Consider the following 25,350-nt stretch of genomic DNA (forward strand, 5'->3'; position numbering starts at 1 on the left):
GAGTAGAAATGTTTTCTAACTCTTGCATATTTCAAGTTGGTAGTTGTGATGTTTTGGACAAAACAAAGACCAACTAAGACCAATTGTGTGAAGTGTTTGGCTTGATAAGAATCCACACTAACTCTTGAATATTTGTTTGTCAATGAATGGTTCTTGACAAGAGAATCTTATATGTCAAGAAGCCAGTGGGAGCCTTAATGGCCTTGAAAATTTTCAAGAACTAATCAAGAATAAACCTATTGTTTATCACTAGCACACGACTTGAGGTTGTAACCTATCGTGTTGACACATTCTTGTTTTTGTGCCCATTCCAGTTAAAAGTGGACTATGCATGTGAGTTCTATGAGTTCTCAATTGTTTGCATAAGGCAATGCACCTTGATCAGTGAAATTTCATTGATCAGTAAGGGTGAGCTGCTAAGCAACTTGGAAAACATGATAGGCCCTTGTGCTGCTAAGTGGCAAGAAATTAAGATTGAACAAGTTTAGTCCATATGAGTTTGAAATTGTCATAGACCTTATCCTATGATAATGGTTGGAAATAACAAATTCACATGGATAGGAACACATACACCATTAAATCTAAGTGGTAAGGTTTCTCTCCAATTCATGCAAATGATTGTGAGGAAACGCTTTCACTAAGTAGATTTTGAGAAGATAGCAGTTGTGTTAATTGCGTTCTCAAATTCGATTATGATTACGGCATCCCTCTTCATAGTTCGAATTGTGAGAAATGGCAAATAGTTTGAACATTCGGAACTTATTGCTGTAAGTTCTGAAATAGTTTAGACACACATGTGAGCTTTCTTGTAAAAGGTGTATGAACTTATATAAAGGCTTATCGAAGCATCTCGTATCAGAAATCTGAACTTTGGTAAGAAAGCCAACAAGTATTGATTTCTATAAGTCCAGCTGATTTTGGATACATGTCAAAGCTAGTGGGAGCATAAATGTTATGCTAGTAAAATAATAATTATTGTGCTAGCGGGAGCATAATTATTATGGTAAGTGTTGCGAGTTAGCAATACTATTCATAGGAAACAAAGTTCTAATTTGCAAAGTTGCAAAGGTTGAAAAGTTGTTTCACTGTAGTAAGGGAGAGGATACTTATACTTTATTTCGAATCTAAAAGTTTAGATTGAAGTACTAATCAAACTTAGTCATGGATATATATGAATACCATGTTAAAATATTTCAAAATTGGAAATTCTATATATGGAAATATTATAGCAAAAGACTGATCAAATATCATGTCTTTATGTAAGACATTATGAATCGTGTCCCATATGCTTTGGATATAGGATCGTTGCATATGCTATAATATTCACGTGTTCTAATTTTCCAAATGCCTAGGGCATTAAGAGGGAAAAAGGACTAGAATATGATATGACTAAAGTGGTTAAACAACTGTCAAGGACAATCTAAGGTTCGCTAAGGATTGGTTGCTTAAGGATAGTTGGAAGTATAGTAATGGATGAACCATATTGACATTATTATGAATAGTCATAATTCTATTAATAATGCATTGCCATATGGAAAATATGGAAATGTTTTCATAATGGGAGTTGGATATTAAGAATCTATGTGTAAGTTAGAAACTTTCATGCAAGAAGGATGTTCAAAGGAATGTACTTTGAATGTGAGACTTCGTATCTGTAGAATTGTCTTGTAACAATCTCTACTAGAGTACTTTGTAATATTATTGTCCAAGTCTCTATGACTTTAGTGCATTGACATTACAAAGAGGATCATTGCATGATAGTTTAGAATCTAACACATTCTAATACTGGCAAGAATTGGTATTCTTACACTTGTGGTAAGGATTTGAATTTGTGAAATGAGCATCATTGGAAATGTTTTAATTGATCTATTTCACGAAGAATGGACCATAGGTAAACATAGTGTGCATGCTTGGAGCATGGGATAACTATTGTTTTAATTCAAGTATTAAGTTGATTAATCGAAACATTATACAATGAATAATGTGTAATCAATATAGTGATTAAATAAAAGGTATTCTATTTATATTTAAAAGTTTTGAGACCATATTGGATTCGATTATTCATGTGTTTCACTTCGCATGTTTTGACTTCCCGAATAATATGATTATTCAAACTATCCACAGTCGATCATACTTTGGAAGTAGGTATTGAGGCAAGATTGTCATGGATCCGACTGTAGATTGTCTAAGGTTTTAGACATAGCACAAGTTTGTTGCAGTGTTCATGAGTACTCCTGTAATAACATTAGAGTATTGGATTAAACCCATGCTCATCTGAATCACTTCATGGATTTTATCACGAGTGATTATGAGACGATAATATCTTATATTCTTCAAGCGGAGACATATACTTGCAGTTTACAAGTCGGTTGCACATTGATGAGATGTAAACGCACCAGTAACTTGGTGTTATAAAACATATCGTTGTATGTGATTTGATGAGTAAATAGAGCAAGCATATAAGTCGAAGTTTATCCATTCCTTTTACCCGATGTGGGATAAAAGTGATATCTGTGGGCCCTCGATGATTTAGTGATGACAAACCTAAGCGATTGGCCAAGTCTGTACTGATTTGATTTGTTCAATTAGTCAGTCGTCATAAATCGGAAATCGAGAAACAACACATGAACAGAGAGAATGACTATAATCCATGTCTCAGTTCATACGATATATTGTAGAATGGAGGAATATATGATCCCTTATCTAATGGACGCGTCAGAGTTCGACAACGGCTTTTAAGAGCTTCGATTACTAGTCGGTTTTAAGTCGTACTTATAGTTATAGTTATTAGAGTTATCCAAGTGGGAGACTGTTGGATTAGGTGTCTAAGCCCATAACTATAATTGGTATGTACTTGACGCGAGAGTAGCATGGTCCATTTCGGGTTGCATTCACCAGGGCAATTTGATAGGATGGATATTTGAGAAAGAGGTTATTTGTGATTTATTAATATATTATAAATATAATATATTAATTGAGAAATCATATTATTTAATTAGTATTGATCAAGAATTAATTTGGAATTAATCTAGTGATCAATAGAGACTAATTAAATTAATAGGGACTGATTATGTAAATCAGTGATACATATGGTTTGGGCTATTGATCCATAATGGACTAAGTTTATGTAAGTTCCTTGAAGAGTTAGTCCATATGAGTTATTGGATCATAAGCCTAAGTGTAAGAATTAGGGTTTTCATATGACTCTTGGAATTCTACACTATATATGTATTCCCTAAACCCTAAAATCGAGACAAGTGGACTCCTAGTTGAGCCTAACCGATTTTTAGTGTCAAAACCTCTCTCTCAATTCCTCCATTTGTTCATGGTGTGTTGTGAACCGTTTGAGGCATCACACTTGGGGTGCTAAGCTCTTGAAATGCCAAAATTCTACAAGCTACAATATAGAGGTATTCATCTAACTTGATTTTATGTTTCAAATATCAAATTGTATGCTAGTTGTAGGTTTCATGCTTTGGATAATTTTTTTGTTGCATGTATAACTAGAGAAAACTTAGATCCAAAGCATTAGGGTTGTATGTGAACCATAGGAGTATTATAGTACATAAAACCCATCAAAAATATCTTGAACCTGCTGTCGACAGGCTCCAATGGGCGACTTTCCACACTTGGCGCAATGACCCCAACCCTGATGGCCTCTGGTGTGGGTATCAGAGGCCTTGGGTCTCTTATCCCTACCCACAGCTATCTGAACCTGCTCCGGTTTCCACTTCATCTGGAGCTCTAACTTAATCTCCCGCTCTCAGGCCTTCTCGATCATATCGTTAAGGGTCTTGCACCCCGAAAAGCTCACGAACTCCCTGATATCGTATCTCAGCATATCATGATATCCCGTCTTCCTTATCTCCTCATCTGTAGCGTACTATGGGACCAACAATGCTCTCTCCCTGAATTTGGCAGTAATCTCCGCCACAATCTCTATAGTCTGGCGAAGGTCCTGGAACTCCCTCGCCAGCTGTTGCACCTTGATAGCTGGTGCAAACTCCCTCTGAAACCTCTGAACAAAGTCCTCTCATTTCATATCTACCACTGATGTCGTCCCCATGGTTCGCGTAACCTCCTCCCACCAGTCCCATGCTCTGTCCCTCAGCAGGCAGGATGCAAACCCCACATTTTCCCCCTCAGGGCAAAAGCTCCTCCTTTGAGCATTCTCCATGTCAGCGATCCAACGATGGCTAGCGATGGGGTCCTTGACCCCAAAGAACTCAGGCACTCCACACGCCTTGAACTCTCTGAAAGAGGGAGCTCGAGCCCCAATCTGACCTGCAACGATCTCGTCTCGAAAAAGACCTGAGCCGCTCCTTCATGAGCTCCAAAATCTCCTCCTTGAAGGTACCGAAGATCATGGGTGTAGCGTCAAGAATACCACGAGTAACCTCAGCTACAATGAGCTCACGCAGTCTCTCATCAATCGGTTTTGAGCCAGAGCCAGGACCTGAGCTCGATCCAAAGCCAGAACCAGTACTTCCTGATCCCAAACGAGTGACCATCATCCTCAAACTGAAACAAAAGATATAAAAAACATAGCAAACACTCGAGGGAAACCCGCAACACACAGATACCCTTAGAATCCTCAGATCTACACTTGTCTCGGGTACAGGTCCTGTGCTTCCAGTAGTACGGGCCCAATACTACCTTCCACACCTACTTGTACCTTCCTCAAGGTAAATTTTGATTCCTCTAGGTTACCAGACTACATCCAAGAACAAACTTATGCTACACAGTATACATATCCTAGACTCTTCTAGGAACTCTCAACCCTCACCACTAGCAGTACCAAGAACCTCAATCAACACTGTTGGTTTCCTTATGCATGCAAGTTGTACATAAAATAGGATCGCATAGACTGTCGAATGAAGATTTTACCCTAAGTCCACAACCAAACAAAGAACAGGAAATGAGGCTAAATCGATCATTCTAGGGCTATACAATCCTAATCATATACAACTTTGAAAGCATACACATAGTAATAACTGAGTTGATATCAATTCCAAGTAATACATGGCATCAAGTTCTATCGAGCTATAAGGCATCACACAAAACAGAAAATCCTATCATATGATTCTTGAAGGTATCCTTAGCCCTAATGTAGCATGCAGTTCACATATCGAGCATACTAGTTACAATACATAAGTATGGGTAACTTGGGAAACACTTTCTTGAGCTCGGCTGATTGCACACATTGCACTCCCCTCCTTACTTAAAACGAATCTTTTTCAAAAATTCAATTTCTTTTCTTTTGAAAAGATTATCATTTCCTCAGTTTGAGTTCTGACGCATCCGAGGGTGTGCCCGAATCCCTCAAACCAAGGCTCTGATACCAACTTCTAACAACCCAAAAACCAATATAAATTTTTTCATTTTAAAAACAAGAGTTATAATCATCACATTATTCCAAAATCGTCACATAATAACAATGTCAAATCATCAGAGTATAATATCAAAAAGTGCGAAAAATAGTAAGGGGAGAATGATGTGCCATCACGCCGGTCCCTTCCCCTTAGTACCAGAAGTACATGAAACCAAAAATATAACCTGTAAGCAATAGCTTAGTGAGTTTCCCCAGAGTACCACATACGAACATAGATAAGTTAGTACTATGGGCAAAATCACAGTCTTACAAGTATTTTCTTGCCGGGGGCCAAATCCTGGTCTTCCATACAGGTGCCAGGGACCAGATCCTGGTCTTTCACACAGATTTCCAGGGGCCACATCCTGGTCTTTCATACAATTGCCAGGGGCCACATCCTGGTCTTTCACACACAAATCACAAACACAACTAGCATCCTATATCACAAGTAATGGCCCGGCCTTGGTTCCTTCGACCCATTGTTACAGTGAGAACACACATTTCAGTCCGCTGATAAATAACTAAATGTTCGGCTACCGAATCGGAAGATCCCACACAAAACACAAACAAATCACTCTAATTAGAAATAGGTTATAAACCATAACCGTGGGCCCAAATCTCAAGTCCATACCCTTAAGAAAAAAGCCCATTTTGCCTTTCCCATAATGGGCCTAACCAAACTTGGCCCAATAACACAATAATGGACTCCAAGGCCTAAAAGGCCCAACTCATGCAACAAACAGTCCAAGGCCCAAAACCTAACTAAGGCCCAAAAGTCAACAGTCCAACCTCCAACAGCTGGTCCTTACGTCGTGACCAGCTCATGGTTACGTCGTAACCACCAACTCGACCTAATCCCAACTCAGCAGGTGAACTCGGCCCATCAATACGATCCCAATCCTTGTCACGTCGCGACCACACCCTGAGTCACATCGTGGCCTAATCCAGACAAAATAGTCCCGATGGCTAGTATTCTCACGATGCGACAGGCTTAATCCTCACGTCGTGAGATCTGTACCCACCAACTTTGAGCATTAAGCTCTTATTCCTTACAACCATATCTTGGGACTTTCCAGAGGGTCTTCTCTTACCCAAAGAATGATTAAAATCATAGCTTTTCAGTCATGCATGTCCAATGCGTGACTCAAACTCTTACTAGGCCAAGAGTGGGAAAAATAAGATCTAGACTCATTCTTGGAGTCTCAAACTATACCAAAACTCAGATCCAAAGACTATGTTATAGAGAATGACTTAGTGATCTAGAAAGTTGCCAACTTTATGGATCCCAAGCATGCAATCCAACACAAACATGCAAAAAGGAGCTTAGAACTTAGATCGATCATGCAAGAGGTAGAAATTTCCAAGCTTTAAGACTTACAATGGTCTGAAAGCTCCAAGAGATTGCAAGGTAGAAGCCAAACGCCAAGAGGTTGCTCAACCAAGGTCTTCTTTCACTTCAAAGAGTCAAAAACCACCAAAGAATTCTTCAAGGATCTAAAAAATTACTAAGGACTTCAAGAGGGTCGAGATTAGGGTTTCCAGGAGGCAAAAGAGTGCAGGAGGCTAAGGATGGGAAACCCTAGCCCTCTCTTTCCATTAAATACCCAAAATATTAAGGTTTGGTCATCAAGCCAATCTCACGTAGTGAGCATTCAAAGTCTCAGGTCGTGAGAATCAAAATCACAGGTCAACTAGTCAATGGGAACTCACGACGTGACCATCATGTTTCACGTAGTGACCTTCAACCAAAGCTAAAAAAATTCAAGAAATTAAACACCTCCATGATCAGAGTGTTACACTCATAATATTTTGGCTCATTCCACTATCAGAACTGGCGGTCCTCTTGCTCTTGACAAGCCATTCTAAGTTGACTCACATTGGGAATATTTCCATTAATCCCAAGCGATTCTCCCCCACTCGGAATCATCTATACCTTGAAAACCTGGTACCTATTCGAATTCCCATGCCATCAACAATTTCATTACTTAGAACTGCCGCCAACCTGAGCTTTGCAAGGACTCACATTTCCTGACCAACCGACTTGGCGTACACACATCCTAAAAATCCGAATGAAAACATGGTCGAACAAACCAGCGAATGAGATAAGCCGTCGTACTCTTCTTTCAAATTCTAAGGCTATAACCCCAATAAGAACCTTGACAATAATTCAAACCAAGTGTTCTCATGATATCTTACTCAGTCCACATACACCCTTCATGATCGTATTTGATGTACTACCACAATATACAACCCCCAAAGGGAAAACACATAACCAACCCTAGATTTGCTGCTTTTCTTCCTCCCCATAACTTTACCTAAAGGGTGAAGTATCAGTAGTCCTAACAAAATGACGAACCTCGACCATTGACAGAAACGTTCTCATGAACGACCTAAACAAGATCCCACATATTGATTAAAACTAGACAGATCCCACCAATACGTAACTAGCTTGATAAAAACTTCCAAAATAATCTAGAAATGTTGTGAAAACCCTGGTCGGGTCAATCCAGATACCAACCCTGCCAACATGACATGCAAAAATCGGATTCTATGTAGATCCAAAGCCACACCTGGAAAATTAAACAACAGTGCCTCAACACCTGAACTTCCAATAACCAAGAACATTTGCCAAACTTGAGCTTGCTATGAAAAATAATTCCACAACCAACAATTGAGGGTACCCATACCCAGAAACTAAAATGTATAATGTATAGATTTTGACGATAGGTTGACACATCCATTGAATTTCAACTAATAAAGCTCGAAACTTTCGAAGAATCTGAGCTATTGATGATGAACGAAATGACCAACGATCGAGAATGCATTGAGAACTAATCCAATGATTGATGGGTTTTGAGCATTCTAACACTCCTATGGTGTACATGCAACCCTAGAAACCTTGGATCTATGTTTGACTATGATACATGCAAATAATTATTTTTCCAAGGTTCTTATCCTATCTAGCATGGCATGGGGAACTTGAATCAAATAAAACTAGTAGAATTACTTACCTTGTAGTAGTAGTTGATTGCTTGGAGTTTGAGAGCCTAGCACCAATAATGTGGATGCCTCAAATGGAAGTCACAAATCACCACAAACTTGGAAACTTGAGAGAATAGTCACAAACTTCTTGAAATCGGCCCTCTTAGTTTACACACATCAACTAGTGATTTCAAGAACCAAAGCCTCCTTTATATAGTGTGGTGGATTAGGGTTACATTCATGTAAACCCTAATACCCATGTCTTTTCATTTCCATGAGATCCATGGGTTAAAGCTCCATGGAGTATCCATGGACTTTCCATGCAAGCCTAGCCCATTCCAAATAAGCATTAGCCCACACTATATAAATACAAGAGCCCATATTTAATTAGTCAAACTTTTGATCTCTAAATTAATTCTAGATTAATTATAGATCAATACTAATTAAATAATATGATTTTATATTAATATATTAGAACTTATAATATATTAATAAATCATAACTTATACTATTCTCAAAAGATTATCCGTAAATTGTTCGGGTGAAGTGCAACCCAAATGGACCATGCCGGATCGGGTCAAGTACATACCAAATATAGTTATGGACTTAGACACTATCCCCAACAGTCTCCCACTTGGATAAGTCTAATAACTATAGTTGCAAGTATGACTTCAGGAACCGATCAGCAATCGTAGCTCTTAAAACTCTGTTGAACTATGAAGCGCCATTTTAGATAAGTGATCATATAATCCTCCGTTCTAGATATCAGCCGGACAAATACATGGAACATGGTCTTGCTTATTGTCCAGCATTTGTTTCCCGATTTCCGATTTGTTTGACACAGAACTTAACTGAACACATCAATTTAGTTCTGACCGGGCCCGGTACATAGGTCAAAACAAAATCATCGAGGGGCCCAGATATCGCTTCTAATTCTAGAAGGAACAGATAAACTTCGACTCATATGTTTGCTCTACTACTTGTTGAATTACACACAAAAGCACGGTTTATAACATCAAGTTACCAATGCGTTTTCGTGCAATCAATGCATAACCAACTCATAGGCAACAAACCATATCTCTAGGTTTGAAGACTTATATGATATTACCGTCTCACGATCACTCGAGATAAATTCCATGAAGTGATACAAGTGAGCGTGAGTTGAATCCAATACTCAGAACTTATGAGCACTCATGAGTGTTGTAGCCCCACTTTGTCTAACATCTTAGACCTCTACAAGCCAACCCATGACAGTCTTGATTCATATCTACTTCCACCATATGACCGACTGTGGAGAGTTTGGATAATATGATATAAACCATAACATAATTATTCTGGAAGTCAAAACATGCAAAAAGAAATAATAGTAAACGATTGACGAGAGATAGCAACACTTTACTCATAAATAACAGCTTTTATTTATCATCAAATGTCAATTACATTTTACAAATTTCAAGATTATCTAACTACTAAAACTAATATCATCCTTCAGCCCTATGCTCCGAGCATGCTGGAGATGCTTAGCCCGAGTCAGTCCCTTCGTGAGGGGATCTGCTGGGTTCTCATCCGATGATACCCTCTTTGCCACGAGGATTCCTTCTTCTATTCGATGTCTGATGAAGTGATATTTTCTGTCAATGTGTCTGGATCTCCCATGATCTCTTGGTTCCTTGGCTAAGGCAACCGCACTATTGCTGTCACAGAAAATCTCCATTGGCTCCTTTATAGCAGGTACAACTCCAAGGTCTCCGATGAAGTTCTTTAGCCATATAGCCTCCTTTGCTGCCTCGCTTGCTGCTATATACTCTGATTCACAAGTGGAATCAGCCACTGTCTCCTGCTTGGAACTTTTCCAAGTAATTGCCCCTCCGTTTAGAGTAAAGACCCAGCCCGACTGAGAGCGGAAATTATCCCTGTCAGTCTGAAAGCTAGCATCACTGTACCCTACAACTCTCAAGTCCTCACTGCCACCGAGGGTAAGGACCTAGTCCTTAGTCCTCCGTAGGTACTTGAGGATATTCTTTACCGCAGTCCAGTATGCCTTGCCAGGGTTCCCCTGATACCTGCTAACCATGATCAAAGAAAAGGCTACATCAGGTCGAGTACACGTCATAGCATACATGATCGATCCTACAGCTGAAGCATAAGGTATTCGACTCATTTCTGCTATCTCAGCCTCAGTACTAGGGCTTTGTGTCTTACTCAATCTGGCGTTACTCTGGATGGGTAACTCTCCTTTCTTGGAGTTATGCATGTTGAACCTTTTCAACACTTTGTCCACATAGGTGCTTTGACTAAGTCCAATTAGTCTTTTACTCCTGTTTCTCAAAATCCTTATCCCTAGGATATAGGCAGCTTCTCCAAGGTCCTTCATAGCGAAACACTTCCCAAGCCAGGACTTTACTTCTTGTAGGGTTGGGATGTCATTTCCTATGAGTAATATGTCATCCACATACAGTACCAAAAAGCTGACTATACTCCCACTAGCCTTGATATAGACACAAGATTCATCTTCACTCCTTGAAAAGCCAAATTCTTTGACTTTCTCATCAAAGCAAAGATTCCATCTGCGAGGTGCCTGTTTTAATCCATAAATGGATTTCTCGAGCTTACACACTCTACTGGGGTACTCTGTACTGACAAAACCCTCTGGTTGAACCATGTAAACATCTTCAGCCAAGTTTCCATCAAGGAAAGCGGTTTTGACATCCATTTGCCATATTTCATAATCATGAAATGCAGCAATGGCTAACAGAACCCTAATAGACTTAATCTTGGCCACTGGTGAAAACGTCTCATCATAATCAACTCCCAGAGTTTGAGAATAACCCTTTGCAACCAGTCGTGCCTTATAAGTGTGTACATTACCATCCATGTCGGTCTTCTTCTTGAAGATCCATTTGCACCCAACTATCTTACGATCAGGTACATTGTCAACCAAGTTCCAAACTTGATTGTCATACATGGACTGTATCTCGCTATCCATAGCCTCTTTCCATTTAGCAGCCTCAGGGCCTGCCATGGCTTCCGTGTAGCTGTTAGGCTCATCCAGATTTACCAGTGTGTTATCACTGATAAGTGTCTCACCTTCTGCAGTAATATGAAAACCATAATAATGCTCAGGTGCATTCCTAACTCTGGTGGAACGCCTCAGAGGTATAGATTCTTCAGTCGGCTCAACAGGAGTTTCCTCCTCAGGTTGAGGGCTAGGGTTTGAGGTTCCTTCACCACTTGGCTCTTGAATTTCCTCAAGGTCAATTTGCCTCCCACTGTCTCCTTGGCTCATGAATTCTCTCTCTCGAAAGAATCCTCTTCTTGCTACAAAGACCACATTATCACTGGGTCTGTAGAAGATGTAACCAAAGGATTTCTGTGGGTAGCCGATGAAAATACACCTTTCGCTTCGGGGTTCGAGCTTATCGTGAGTCTCGCGTCTCACGAAAGCCTCGCAACCCTAAATCTTGATGTGGTCTAGATTGGGAACTTTTCCAGTCCACAACTCGTGAGGTGTTTTGGCAACCTTCTTTGTAGGGACTAGATTAAGGATATGGGCGGCAGTCTCTAAGGCATACCCCCAAAATGAGATTGGTAGCGAAGCTCGACTCATCATGGAACGAACCATGTCCAACAAGGTCCGATTGCGCCTCTCAGCTACACCATTCAACTGTGGTGTCCTAGGAGGTGTCAATTGTGAGACAATCCCACATTCCTTAAGATAGTCAAGGAACTCAGTACTAAGATACTCACCACCACGATCGGATCGAAGCATCTTAATGTTCCTGCCCAACTGATTCTCCACTTCTTGCTTAAACTCTTTGATTTTCTCAAAGGTTTCTGACTTATGCTTGATTAGGTAGACATATCCATATCTACTAAAATCATCAGTAAAAGTCACATAGAACCGATTATCATCTCTTGTGGCAGTTCTGAAGGGTCCAAACACATCCGTGTGTATGAGGTCCAACAAACCTTCACCCCTAGCACAAGTGCCAGTAAAAGGTGACTTTTTCATTTTACCAAGCAAACAAGATTCACAACTATCATCTGAGTTTAGGTCAAATAACTCCATGACTCCATCCTTTTGGAGTTGGCCTATGCGTTTCTTGCTTACATGTCCAAGACGACAATGCCATAAGGATGCTTTATCTAAGCTAGTGGAAGAGTTAATACACAATACATTATTTCCTAGACTATCTACAACAGATACAGTTTCATACACGCCATCACAAGGTAATGCTTTAAAATAAAGAACATTATTAAAGAAAGCATCAATACTACCATTATTATTATCAAAATAAAAGGTAAAACCTTGTTTATACAATGCATGAAAGGAAATAACATTTCTTGCCATTTCTGGCGAATAATAACATTTATTCAAATCTAATGTAAACCCACTATTTAGCACTAAGGAATAAACTCCTATCTTGGTGACAGGTGAAGCTTTCCTGTTTCCCATGATCAAGTTTATCTTTCCCTGCTCCACATTCTCACATCTTTTTAGTCCCTGCAAATCACAACATATATGAATACCACAACCTGTATCAAGGATCCAAGACTTAGAATGAGGTGAGTTATTAGACAATATAGTGTATATACCTGCATGGTTGGGTTTTACTTTCCCATCCTTCAAATCTTGCTGGTACTTTGGGCAGTTTCGCTTCCAGTGTGACTTTTCATGGCAATAGAAGCATTCAGCCTCATTAGGGTTAGCAGAAGGAGTGACAAAACCTTTCTTGGTTTTGCTTGAAGAGGAGCCTTCAAGGGTCTTACCCTTGGTACCCTTAGAAGGGTTCTTTCTCTTCTTCCCTTTGCCATGCCCGATTGCCAAGACATTGGCCGCAGTTGGAGTAGGAGTAGGAGTAGTAACAACCGACTTACCCTTTAGACCACTTTCGGCGGTCTTCAAGAGTCCTTGAAGTTTGCTGAGGGTGACTTCTTCCTTGTTCATGTGATATGTCATGCGGAATTGATCATAACACGATGGCAAGGAGTGCAAAATGATGTCTATTGCTAACTCCTCAGGGAAGTTCACATTCAGCTTCAGTAAACGGTCCACATACCTTTGCATTTTCTGCATGTGGCCTGTGATGCGTTCACCATCCTTCATTCGGGTTGTTATCATGGAGGAGATTATTTCATATCGCTCTTGACGAGCACTTTGATGGTAGCGGTCCATCAAGTCCTGGTGCATCTCAAAAGGATAATAGTCCTCATAGGACTTTTGGAGCTCGGCTGTCATGGTGGCCATCATGATGCATGCCACTTTTGTAGCATCTCTTTCATGTACCTCATATTCAGCAAGCTCTTCAGGAGTAGCAGTTGGCTCGGGTACCTTCAGCTCCTTGTCGAGAACATATTCTTTGTTCTCATACCGAGTGACCATCCTGATGTTTCTGATCCAATCTGTAAAGTTGGACCCATCAAAGATGACTCTCCCACAAAGATTCATGAGAGAGAAGGAGCTAGTAGGGTTTGAGCCAGAAGCATTGTTATTGGAAGACATCTGAAAAGAAGAGGGAATAGATTAGATTAGATATAGAGATAGTCCTTAACAAAACACCCAGATGTAATATTAAGGCTAGGACCCAACACAATATTTTATAACTTAGAAGAGGGATGTCGTAATCTAAGCTATAAGATATTTGAAGGTAGGTGAATGACGATTCACCAATTTCCACCATGAAAAACGAAATATTTAATTAGGTTTTAATTGGTTTAGAAACTCCTAGATTCTTTGAGATTCATTGAACTTCCTTCAATGGCATGTTTCAATCTCGAGTGTGCCCTTCAAGTTTTGTGACTGGGATGCCGAGGATCACAAAACAAGGTGTGAAGTAACCATGCAAATTACTTGGTACCCTTAATGTATTACCCCTCAATCGATGTGCCGGTTAACCACACACGCTCCATCGATACTATGATAAACATTAAGTCACCCTTTACCTACATTGTTAAGTTCAAGTTAGTGTGTCGGTTAACCACACACGCTCCACTAACGACTTAAACAAAGTGTAAAGTGTAATTTCATGGATTAGCACCTTATTCACATTTTCCTAAAATAACTAAGATTGGGAATTCAATAAATTTTAGTTACTTTAGTATTATCATTATACTTTTAATTAGAATTTATAAGTCCTTGTCCTACCCGTTCGGCTAACGACCCTCTACCGATCAAGGAAGCGGTGGGTGAGAGTGGACACCCATTAAGTTGCCATTTTATAGGCAACAACCTTATACGCCCCTTATAGACCGGCTTCGTGAATGAGGCGTACTAGCGGTAAGACGACTTGATCTTATACATATATAAATATTATTAAACTTATAATATTATAAAGTATAAGGGTTGAATTTTAACTTTTAAAATTCTAGGGGTTGGAACTAAAGTTTTTAATATGACTTTACATGTTCCAAAACTTGAGGGAAAGTTTTGTAAACTTTCAAAACTTTTCATTTCTCATAACTTATGAGTTAATGGTTATTAAAAATGAAGACTCACCTATGTGTTCTTTTAATGGTTATTTATAAATGTGACTTTTGGTTATCCATAACTTAAGAACTAGTTATGGACTCCATTAAAACACATAAAGATCAAGAATTAATCTAATCAATTATTAGCACATAATTTCTATGATCTTCTAAACTCATATGTTTATGAATGTTCATATCAAAAATTTCAAGAATCGTAAGTACATATACAAAACTTGAAATTTTGATACGAGCTTTTGAACAAAACTTCGATTTTCAAGTTTTTTTTTTTTTTTTTTGCATCAAATATCAAATAAACAAACCTGTCTCTGATACCACTGATGGGTTTTGAGCATTCTAACACTCCTATGGTGTACATGCAACCCTAGAAACCTTGGATCTATGTTTGACTATGATACATGCAAATAATTATTTTTCCAAGGTTCTTATCCTATCTAGCATGGCATGGGGAACTTGAATCAAATAAAACTAGTAGAATTACTTACCTTGTAGTAGTAGTTGATTGCTTGGAGTTTGAGAGCCTAGCACCAATAATGTGGATGCCTCAAATGGAAGTCACAAATCACCACAAACTTGGAAACTTGAGAGAATAGTCACAAACTTCTTGAAATCGGCCCTCTTAGTTTACACACATCAACTAGTGATTTCAAGAACCAAAGCCTCCTTTATATAGTGTGGTGGATTAGGGTTACATTCATGTAAACCCTAATATCCATGTCTTTTCATTTCCATGAGATCCATGGGTTAAAGCTCCATGGAGTATCCATGGACTTTCCATGCAAGCCTAGCCCATTCCAAATAAGCATTAGCCCACACTATATAAATACAAGAGCCCATATTTAATTAGTCATACTTTTGATCTCTAAATTAATTCTAGATTAATTATAGATCAATACTAATTAAATAATATGATTTTATATTAATATATTAGAACTTATAATATATTAATAAATCATAACTTATACTATTCTCAAAAGATTATCCGTAAATTGTTCGGGTGAAGTGCAACCCAAATGGACCATGCCGGGTCGGGTCAAGTACATACCAAATGTAGTTATGGACTTAGACACTATCTCCAACAATGATACAATACACTACTAAACAAAACCCATGTGGAACTAAACATACCCAACTCTGAAGCTGATTTACTGATCGACAGCTGCCCAACCTAGACTATAGATAACAATCTATACAACGGGCTGACAAATCCCTCAATAACCGATTCTCAACCTGAGCGACCCAATGCCTCGTGCTCTATTCATTGGCATTCCCAAAAGGAACCACTAGCTACAATGAGTCCCTTGTCCAACAGATTCCTTCCGCGATGACAACTCATCCATTCTTGAACACATGCATCTAATGGCAACTTGCTCTGCACTCCATCTTCACCAAATCTTGAACCAAAATATAGCATACCCGAATGGCAGATACCTGGGATCCATTATTCTGAAACCATAAACTTGAACACATTGATGATCCCCCAAGTAGAATACCCGACTCTCCCCCACTTAGGGTTCGAACTACCATTGACTGGTATTGCAAACACACTAAAACTCAAACCGGCTCAACCAGATACATACCATCCTTGACCCTTGGAATGTGTAACACAACGCAAGATGGTCTTGCAAATAAAGACCAAGCATACTCAAAGAGACGTCGAATCTCATATGGAGACCTCGAAAACTTCCCAATCATAACCGCCTCTAATATCAATAATCCCTTGCAAATGCACAAGCAATAATTCTGACATTCTATTCATAGCACCGATTCTTTATCTAGAAACAAATAGACTACCACACACCTTGCCTATTAATCCCCAACAAATAATGCATCGTGAGCATTATTTCTTAGTCAGGATATGAGGAGACAACCGAGTATGTAGTCAATATTAAACAAAATTGAAAAACATGATTTTTAGTTTAAGAAAAAAATCAATGTCAAAATAAAAAATAATGTTTTTCAATTTTTTTCTGTATTCCAAAATGGAAATAACTTTTATGGGAATTTACTATACAAAAATCTCTATTTTTTACAATGCTTGTTCTTTTTACAGTTAAACACTCCTGCGTCTTACGAAGATGTTTTCAGCAACATATTTGAGTATATAGACAGGGTTATGATGATAGTAAGACCACGAAAGCTTCTATATTTGGCCATAGGTAAGTGATATTTTTCGACTAAAATCCACTTCCATATTCAAAGATTACAAATTTAAAAACATTATGCAGATGGGGTTGCACCAAGAGCCAAAATGAACCAGCAAAGAACAAGAAGATTTAGAAATTCCAAAGACCACGAGACACTTGTACGTTTTTCTCCTACAGTACATGCTTTTTCATACACATTTCATCGAAACATTCTAGTAGAAAGTAGAAACTAATAGATAATCATAATCGGGATCCGAACTATTTCTGCATGCTAGAGTTCCACGTCTTTTTTGACTATTTCATAATTAAGTTGAAATTAATGTCTATATATAGCGGAAAGAAGAAGATAGATTGAGAAGACAATACGAAATTGAAGGTAGAGATGTTCTTCCGCACCAGGAATCAGAAATGTCAGATTCGAGCATAATCACTCCTGGCACAACGTTCATGTTCGAGTTATCAAAGCAACTCCAGACTTACATTAATCTGCGCATATCAAAAAATGATGCTTGGAAACACTTGAAGGTTCGCACGTGTATCTTGAAAGATTTAATAATTTAGTTGATTAATACGTAATCCAAACTGTATCCATTTTCATGGTGTTTGTTAATGTTCGATCATTTAGGTAATTCTTTCTGATGCGAATGCCCCTGGTGAAGGAGAACACAAGATAATGTCATTCATACGGCTTCAACGTACTTGCCCTGGTTATAATCCGAATACACGCCATGTCTTGTATGGTCAGGATACAGACCTTATTATGCTCGCTCTGGCTACACACGAAGTCCATTTCTCCATTTTGCGAGAGGTTCTTGCTTTGCTTATTGTAAAATCGTGTTTATTTGTTAAATTCTAATTAATATATACAGTTTTTTGTAATCCATTCTAATTCTAAGTTCTTGTTTTGTCAGAATGTTTTTGCAGAAGATAACTCAAGAACAAGTCACTCCTCTGTGTCGTTGCCAGCTGGAAAGCCAAAGTCGTTGGTGAAGAAGCCTCACCAGGTAAGGAGTCAGATGTGCATGTCCCTACAACAAGTGGTTTAATTATCCATGAACGGTTATGTAAATATATGTGAATTTAAATTTATCGTCTTTACATGTTTCCATGAAACGTATGATGGATTAAACATGAGCTAAAAATTCGTATTTATGTTGTAGTATGCGTTCACTTCGTGCCATTCTAATGTTAGTTTTATTGTTTTTTCTTACTGCAGTTTGTTCATGTTTGGATACTGAGAGAATATCTTAACCTTGATTTGAGAACCAAAAATGTTCCTGAAAATTTTGAATATGATATTGAACGACTAATTGATGATTTCATATTCTTATGTTTTTTCGGTGGAAATGATTTTCTTCCGCCTATGCCAACCTTGGAAATTCCTGAGGTTTGAATGCCTTTTCATTTTTGCTATTTCGTTTCAAGGAATTTTCGATGATGACAAAGTACAAAAATGAAAATTTGCTAGAGTTTACCAAAAAAGTGTATTGAAATGTTCATGAGACAACTAAATCATTGCTGCTTTTGTGGTCGAAAGTTCAAATTCTGAATTTTTATCATTCTTGATCAGGGTGCTATTGATCTATTGATTTATGTGTACAAGCACGAGTTTAAGAACCTTGGAGGGTATCTTGTGAATACGGAAAAGGTAACTAATGATGTAATGTAAATAAATTTAGTCTCTTTCATGACCCTAGAAGAGTCTGTTTTTGATATCTACAACTCATTCTTGGCGATGTATATAATATTAGGTTCTATGGTTTTGAATTTTTGAAAAATGGAAACAGGTTGGTGATGAGAAAGGAGGGTATATCAAGCTAAAAAGGGTCGAAAAGTTCATCCTTGCAGTTGGCGCATATGAAGATCAGATTTTCGAGAAAAGATCAGCAATATTCCACAAGAGCAAACTTCGATACATGTTGTCAGAAGTCAAGGATAAGGTTCTTTATCTTTAAATTTCTTACAAATTCAATAAGTTTTATAATAGCTGTCAAAAACATATTTTTACAAGTAATCTTTTGTCTAGAGTGGTGATCAGAAGGGCTCGTCTGTTGGTTCTGATGCTCGGTCACCATACACTGAAAAATCAACCGATCATGATGTGCAAGTACGATATATTGTTGAGAAATACTATCTTTCGCTATCATTTTTGTATCTTTTCAAATCATAACTCAATATGAAATGTCTTTTTCTTGTTTTCTCTCAGATAGCCCAGAATACAAAAGCATTGAAGGAGCAACTAAAATCTTACATACGTGAGATATCGGATAATTTCAGAAACGATCTTCTTTCAGACATGGTAGGGATCGTTCTTGTGAGCATTCCATCTATTCATTACCACAACTAAGCAATTTTTAAACTAAATTTAATTTGTCAGGTGAAACTGGGTACTCCTGGATGGAGAAAACGCTATTACAAATACAAGTTTTCTGCTGAAACGGGAGCAGATATGGAAAATACGAGGAAAGAAGTTGTATGTATATATGTCACATCAACTATTTTACTAATTGTATTTATTCTCAAGTATTGGATCCACTTTATTTCATACATGTGCATTTTATTCTTTGTAGGTCGAAAAATACACCCAAGGGTTGTGTTGGGTTCTTCTATATTACTTCTCGGGTGTTGCATCATGGACATGGTGAGGGGCGTCTGTGAATAAGATCAATATTTATAGGTTCATCATACTCAGACTGGTTGATAACATAGAATAACGATTGTGATTATCCATCAACAGGTTTTACCCATTCCATTATGCGCCATTTGCATCAGATTTTAAAGGTCTTTCAAGTACTAAAGTTACGTTTCAAAGAGGATCCCCTTTTAAACCATTCGATCAGCTTATGTCTGTTCTCCCCTCTTCTAGGTATCTTCTTAAATTTCTTTTTTTAGAAACATGGTTACATTGGTTGATCAGGTTTTGTTCATAATCTTATCTAATTTGTGCTCATGTAGTGCCCATGCACTTCCCCCTTCATATCGGTCACTCATGACAACTGATGATTCGAGTATTCTTGATTTCTATCCTAATGGTATGTCCCATTCTAAATTGCCAGACAGATAAATTTTGTTGCTTAATATCTTTATGAACAATATTGATTCTATACATATGTTGTCGTTTATACTCAGATTTTGATGTTGACACGGATGGGAAAAGATTTCTTTGGCAGGTTAGGGGATGATTATTGTTCAAAACATCTATTCCTCCCTTCAACATCCATGTTTTATATGCCTATAATTTTCTTATGTTTCAAAAATATCTCTTTTGTAGGGTATCTGCAAGCTTCCTTTTATTGATAAGGAGCACCTTCTTGCTTCAACAAAAATGATCGAGAAGGAACTGACTGTACGTAAGGCTGAATTGTATTCAGAACCTTCACACGTTTGACAAGGACTCTAATTAACATGGTCTTTTATCTTCAGGAGGAGGAAGCTAAAAGAAATGCTGAGAATGCCAACAAGTTGTTCCTACACATTTCTGAAAATCTTGTCTTGCGGATTATCACTTCCTTCAACAATGAAGGCTCCATCGAGCAAAAGACAGGCTTAAGGTTGTGCTGTCCATTATTAATATGTGGTGATTATTCTTTTTCCTAATGTATATATTTTCTTCTCTTGTTTCAATTTCAGTGGAGACATAAATGGTTTTATCCATCCTAACCTAGAGCCCGAGTATGTTCGTGATTCTAAAGGCCTTGGAAACGATCTTGATGTTCTGTAAGAAAATGCTTTTTTCAGTCATCACTCAGGATTTATAATCTAGAATATTGTTCTACTGTCTTAAATAGTGTATATTTCTATGCTACAGATGTGTATACTATGATCCACCATGCTTCTCTCTTCATATCCCTCGTGTCCTTGAAGGCACAGCCATTCCAGAACCGGTATGTCATTTTGGATCCTTATGATCAGGTTCTGTTGCTTTGACAGGCTTCTAATTTATCCTTTCCTACTTTAAAGGTTTTGTTGTGGACAATACAATATCATGGGTTGTTTTTCCTCGTCTTTTTCATTAAAAAATGGATGAAAGATTTGCTTTTAGACACTTCTGAAGTCCATGAACATGCATTAAAGTTGAGTCTTGTTCTAGACTTCTAGTGCTGTTAGTTTCCAAGTAATTGATGGAACTTTTGGAAAATTTGATTAATAGACTGTGAGAGAATCGGGTATCGAGGAAGGATGCTTGTGGCATGAGAGCCATGGTTACCCTGTACGAAGCAATAGGTTTGTTGGTTCAACTTTTGTCTAGCTAATTATGCTCCCTTGGTGGCTTTCGACTCTGACCTTAACATTTTTGCAAATTTTTTGTTCATAGATCACATACACGGGTTCAAGAAGCTAAAATAAACCCTAACCGAAGCAATAGGTTTGTTGATGCCACGAGGACACCAAAAGAACAAACAAGCTGCGCTTCTTGGTGGAATACTTATGGGAGAGGTTCTCGGACAAACAATGTGTATGGTCAGTCTTGGTCAGTTAGGTCAGACTCCAGTTCAAACAGAAACCATGCAAGGGGAGGGTGGGGCGATGCACAATCCAGGAATGCTTCTAGTAGATGGTAGAGTTTATGTTTCCACCAGTTAAGAAGTATTTTGCAAGTTTGTAAGGTTTCTCTTGTATGTTTAAAACCTAACCTGGCATCCTCTTGGGATGGTAACATGTATATGTCTGAAACTTATAAGACATGTTTTTTGATATAAACATATACTTTTGCCAAAAAAATGAAGTATTAACCAAAGTAACAGAGGATGTGGGCTGCTGTTATAAATTTAGACTTGCCAAGTGGCGTAAAAAGGTATCTCAACATTTTGAACCTCGTGATATGGTGCAGCATTTTTAAAAAATCCTTGCTATCTTGAGTAGACATGTGTGTAGGAAGTCTTGAAGTGTCAAACTTGTTATGGGTTAAAATATTGTTGGATATCATTATCAAAAACAGTGTAGAAATGATGAAGACTAATTGGATAGAAACAAAATATTTTGACATGATTTTTAGTTGTTGAATTCTAGAGACATCTGGATTTGAAATTTGAATGGATGTGATTTTTTTGGTTGACTTCGAGACATAGATGAGGTTACTCTCCCGGAAGGCATTATTTCCACAAGATGGAATAAGTTTATCCCTCGGAAGATCAATATCTTTTACTGTCATGTTCGTTTAAATAGAATTGATACTCATGTCAATTTAGATGCAAAAGGCATGGATATTCCGTCCATTGTTTGTGATATTTGTGACTCGGACAGGGAAGATTTGTGGCATATTTTCATTTCTTTTATGTCAATTTATTAGTATTTGTGAGTATTTTCATTTCTTTTATGCCAATTTGTGAGTTGTTCATACCAGATTTTATTGATATACCAGATTTTATTGATGTGGATAATCTGTCCATTATTTGTGAGTTGTTCATACCAGATTTGTGGCATATTTTCATTTCTTTTATTTATGCCAATTTATTGTTTGTGGAAATTTCTTCCATTGTTTGTGGTATATGTGAGTTCTTCATACCAGATTTTATTTATGTGCAAGAGGTGGTGATGTGGATTGATATGTTACGTATTTCTCAAACGAACTGAATTGTTTTGGAAACTATCATTGTGGGGGCTTCTTTGGGGGTTTCATTATGATGTTCTTTTTGAGGGTCACAATCTATGTTTTAAAAAGCGTGCCTAAGGCGCTAGGTGACTTAAGGCGAGAATAAAAGCGTTTCCAGCCACTAAGGCGATGTCATGTACAGGAGGCATCGATTTCTTTTGTAACATTCCAAAACCACAATAAAATTTATCATTTTTAATTAAAGAGAAATCATTGTTTTCCATCAATCCAAGTCATAAAAATCCAAGATCAAGTACAAATGTTTCAAAATAAATGTATCATAACATCTACAAAACATATCACCAAAGGATGTGTACGATCACGCCTTTGTTTTCCCCGATCATCTGAAATATCTGAAACATAAAACTTAAACTGTAAGTCAAAGCTTAGTGAGTTCCCCCAAAGTACCACACAAAACCAATACAGATAACAACATGCATAAATAAGCCTTCAGCCTGACCGGACCGCCTCGCAGGGCCTACAACCTATATGGACCACTCTTCGGGCCTTCGATCTAACTGGACCGCCTCGCAGGCCTTCAGCCTATCTAGACCGTCCTGGGTATCTTGTCCGTTAGCACAAAGCAGGACCGCCTCAATCCAAAAACCATAACATGTCGACATATACAATAATAACCAGTAACACAGGTAATCATACAGATCTACCAATCTAACGCATACTCAGTGGACAGAGGTAATCATATAAATCTACCAATCTAATGCATACTCAGCATAATATCAATCCAATATACCAGGATACATAAACCAATGAGCCGGCATTGGTGCCTTCGACCCATAAGTATAATGAGGAAAACCCACCTCACAGTCTAAAAAGATAGCAGAAAAGACCGCTACTCCAAATGCCAACTCTACAGGTCACCTATACAACAAATAGTGACCTATACTCAAATTTCAACTCAAAATACCCAAAATACACCTCAATCATGGTCAAAGTCAACGGTCAATGGTCAAAGTCAAATTCAACTCTAGCTAGCCGTCACGCTGTGGCTGCTAGTCGGCAGAACAGACGGGTCTCGACCCAGTCGCCAAGTTGTGGCAACCTAAGCCACACCATGGGGATTGGTCTGGACAGCTTAAACCATTAAGTATTTTTTCCCCAACCTCAAGAGCTCTAAAGCTCATATATGGTCCTTCCCATGGCTTTGATGGATAAAGTTTTCTACTTTATTCCTCAAGACCCCTCAATAAGTCAAGATCCCAAACCCTAACTCCTAAATACAACTTAATGCATCAAGACTTTCATTAAGCATCCAATCCTTGGAGTTGCACCTCCAAAGTTTCCAGAATGACTTCATACTCCTAATAAACCCTAAAGATCGTGGCTTTATGGACATGCATGTCCTTTCTATTTTAGGTCAAAAACTAGGGTTTAATGACCAAAACTCCATGCATGACACCAAAACTCATTCATAATCCATATCAAAGACACCAAATACTCTATTTAACCTGTAGATTCATAGAGTTTCAAACTTTATGAGATCCCACAACTCAAATCCATCAATACATGAAGAAAAGGGACAAAATGAAGAGATGTAGAAACATGGTAAGGAAAAGATTGGATCTTGGACACTCACCAAGGTCCAGGAGATGTGCTAAATGAAGAAAAAGATGCTTGCCAAGTAACTACTACACCAAGGGTTTCCTTCTCCTTCAAAAAATCACCAAAAAGCACCAAGAATGAGCTCACAACTTCAATTGAGGCTAGGGTTAAGGTTTCTAAGTTTCAGAGGGAGATGGAGGCTGAATGATCATGAAACCCTAGCCTTAATGTTCTTTATATAGGGCCCAAGCCTGAAATTAGGGGTTTTCACTAAAAACACTTGCCACGTCGTGACACCTAAGGCCACATCGTGGCGGGTTATTTAAGTCTCGCAGTCTAAAACATTTTGTCATGTCATGGTGACGCTCCACCACACCGTGGTCACCAAATTTAAAGTTAATACATAAAAAAGTTGATTCATACCTGGAACGGATGTTACATTTTCTTTCAGCCGCTGATTTTTTTAAGCGCTAAGCCTTCACCTTTAGGAATTCATGTACCAGTGTTTGGATTTGGGTTTTGTATTTAATTCTACCCTATTAATTATTTTATTACTTTTCAGTTGTAATTATATGCACCGTTTGATTCGGTTCATGCTTCACATGCATCAGTTTCAACTCTATATTTCTTCTGGGATACCCAAGATCGGCTCTGTATGTGTATGTATGTTGTGACAACCGCCAAATTTAAGTCAAAGTCAAAGTCAAAGTCAACAAGTCAAACCGGTCAAACTTAACTAGTACTTGTATGTTAAAAAGTTACTCTATGTATAAAAATGTGTATTTGTATGTCAAAAATTCAAGTGTCTCGAAGAATCTATGTGTTAAAAATGTAAAAAAAAAATAAAAAAAAAACCCTAAAAAGGGAGTTAAACGCATCAAAACACGACTAAGGACCCTTTCGGGGACTTAAAACGATCATTAACGAAGCATAACGGGGTTCACGAACCTTGCATTACGAGATTATACGATAATAATGGCTAAGGTTAAATCTCTCTCAAATCTTTCAAAGTATGTGAAATCTCTCCCAAATCTCTCTAAGTATGTGAAATCTCTCTCTAAGTATGTGAAATTTCTCCAAGTATGTGAAATCTCTCCCAAATCTCTCCAAGTATGTGAAATCTCTCCAAGTATGTGAAATCTCTCCCAAATCTCTCCAAGTATATGAAATCTCTCCCAAATCTCTCCAAGTATGTGAAATCTCTCCAAGTA

At 38.1% G+C, this 25,350-nt stretch overlaps 1 protein-coding gene across 1 annotated transcript in view; it reads left to right on the forward strand.

Annotated features, from left to right (window-relative positions):
- The window catches only part of LOC145164973 (5'-3' exoribonuclease 3-like), a 53,631-nt gene extending 32,004 nt beyond the window's left edge, over positions 1-21,627 (forward strand). Inside the window, exons 5-25 of the mRNA XM_079083615.1 lie at positions 16,893-16,998; positions 17,068-17,144; positions 17,320-17,511; positions 17,612-17,794; positions 17,898-17,990; positions 18,203-18,373; positions 18,557-18,634; positions 18,774-18,926; positions 19,013-19,093; positions 19,193-19,285; positions 19,364-19,459; positions 19,557-19,627; positions 19,724-19,852; positions 19,942-20,018; positions 20,116-20,156; positions 20,258-20,332; positions 20,410-20,537; positions 20,617-20,703; positions 20,795-20,870; positions 21,137-21,210; positions 21,302-21,627. Coding sequence (XP_078939741.1) covers positions 16,893-16,998; positions 17,068-17,144; positions 17,320-17,511; positions 17,612-17,794; positions 17,898-17,990; positions 18,203-18,373; positions 18,557-18,634; positions 18,774-18,926; positions 19,013-19,093; positions 19,193-19,285; positions 19,364-19,459; positions 19,557-19,627; positions 19,724-19,852; positions 19,942-20,018; positions 20,116-20,156; positions 20,258-20,332; positions 20,410-20,537; positions 20,617-20,703; positions 20,795-20,870; positions 21,137-21,210; positions 21,302-21,548 — 2,328 coding nt within the window. The 3' untranslated portion in view covers positions 21,549-21,627. The remainder of the gene's footprint in view (positions 1-16,892; positions 16,999-17,067; positions 17,145-17,319; positions 17,512-17,611; positions 17,795-17,897; positions 17,991-18,202; positions 18,374-18,556; positions 18,635-18,773; positions 18,927-19,012; positions 19,094-19,192; positions 19,286-19,363; positions 19,460-19,556; positions 19,628-19,723; positions 19,853-19,941; positions 20,019-20,115; positions 20,157-20,257; positions 20,333-20,409; positions 20,538-20,616; positions 20,704-20,794; positions 20,871-21,136; positions 21,211-21,301) is intronic.
- The last annotated feature ends 3,723 nt before the right edge of the window (positions 21,628-25,350 follow it).

The sequence above is a fragment of the Lactuca virosa genome, chromosome 3 (genome assembly GCF_052849685.1).
Source record: "Lactuca virosa cultivar CGN04683 chromosome 3, Lactuca_virosa_CGN04683_v6, whole genome shotgun sequence".
NCBI lineage: Eukaryota > Viridiplantae > Streptophyta > Magnoliopsida > Asterales > Asteraceae > Lactuca > Lactuca virosa.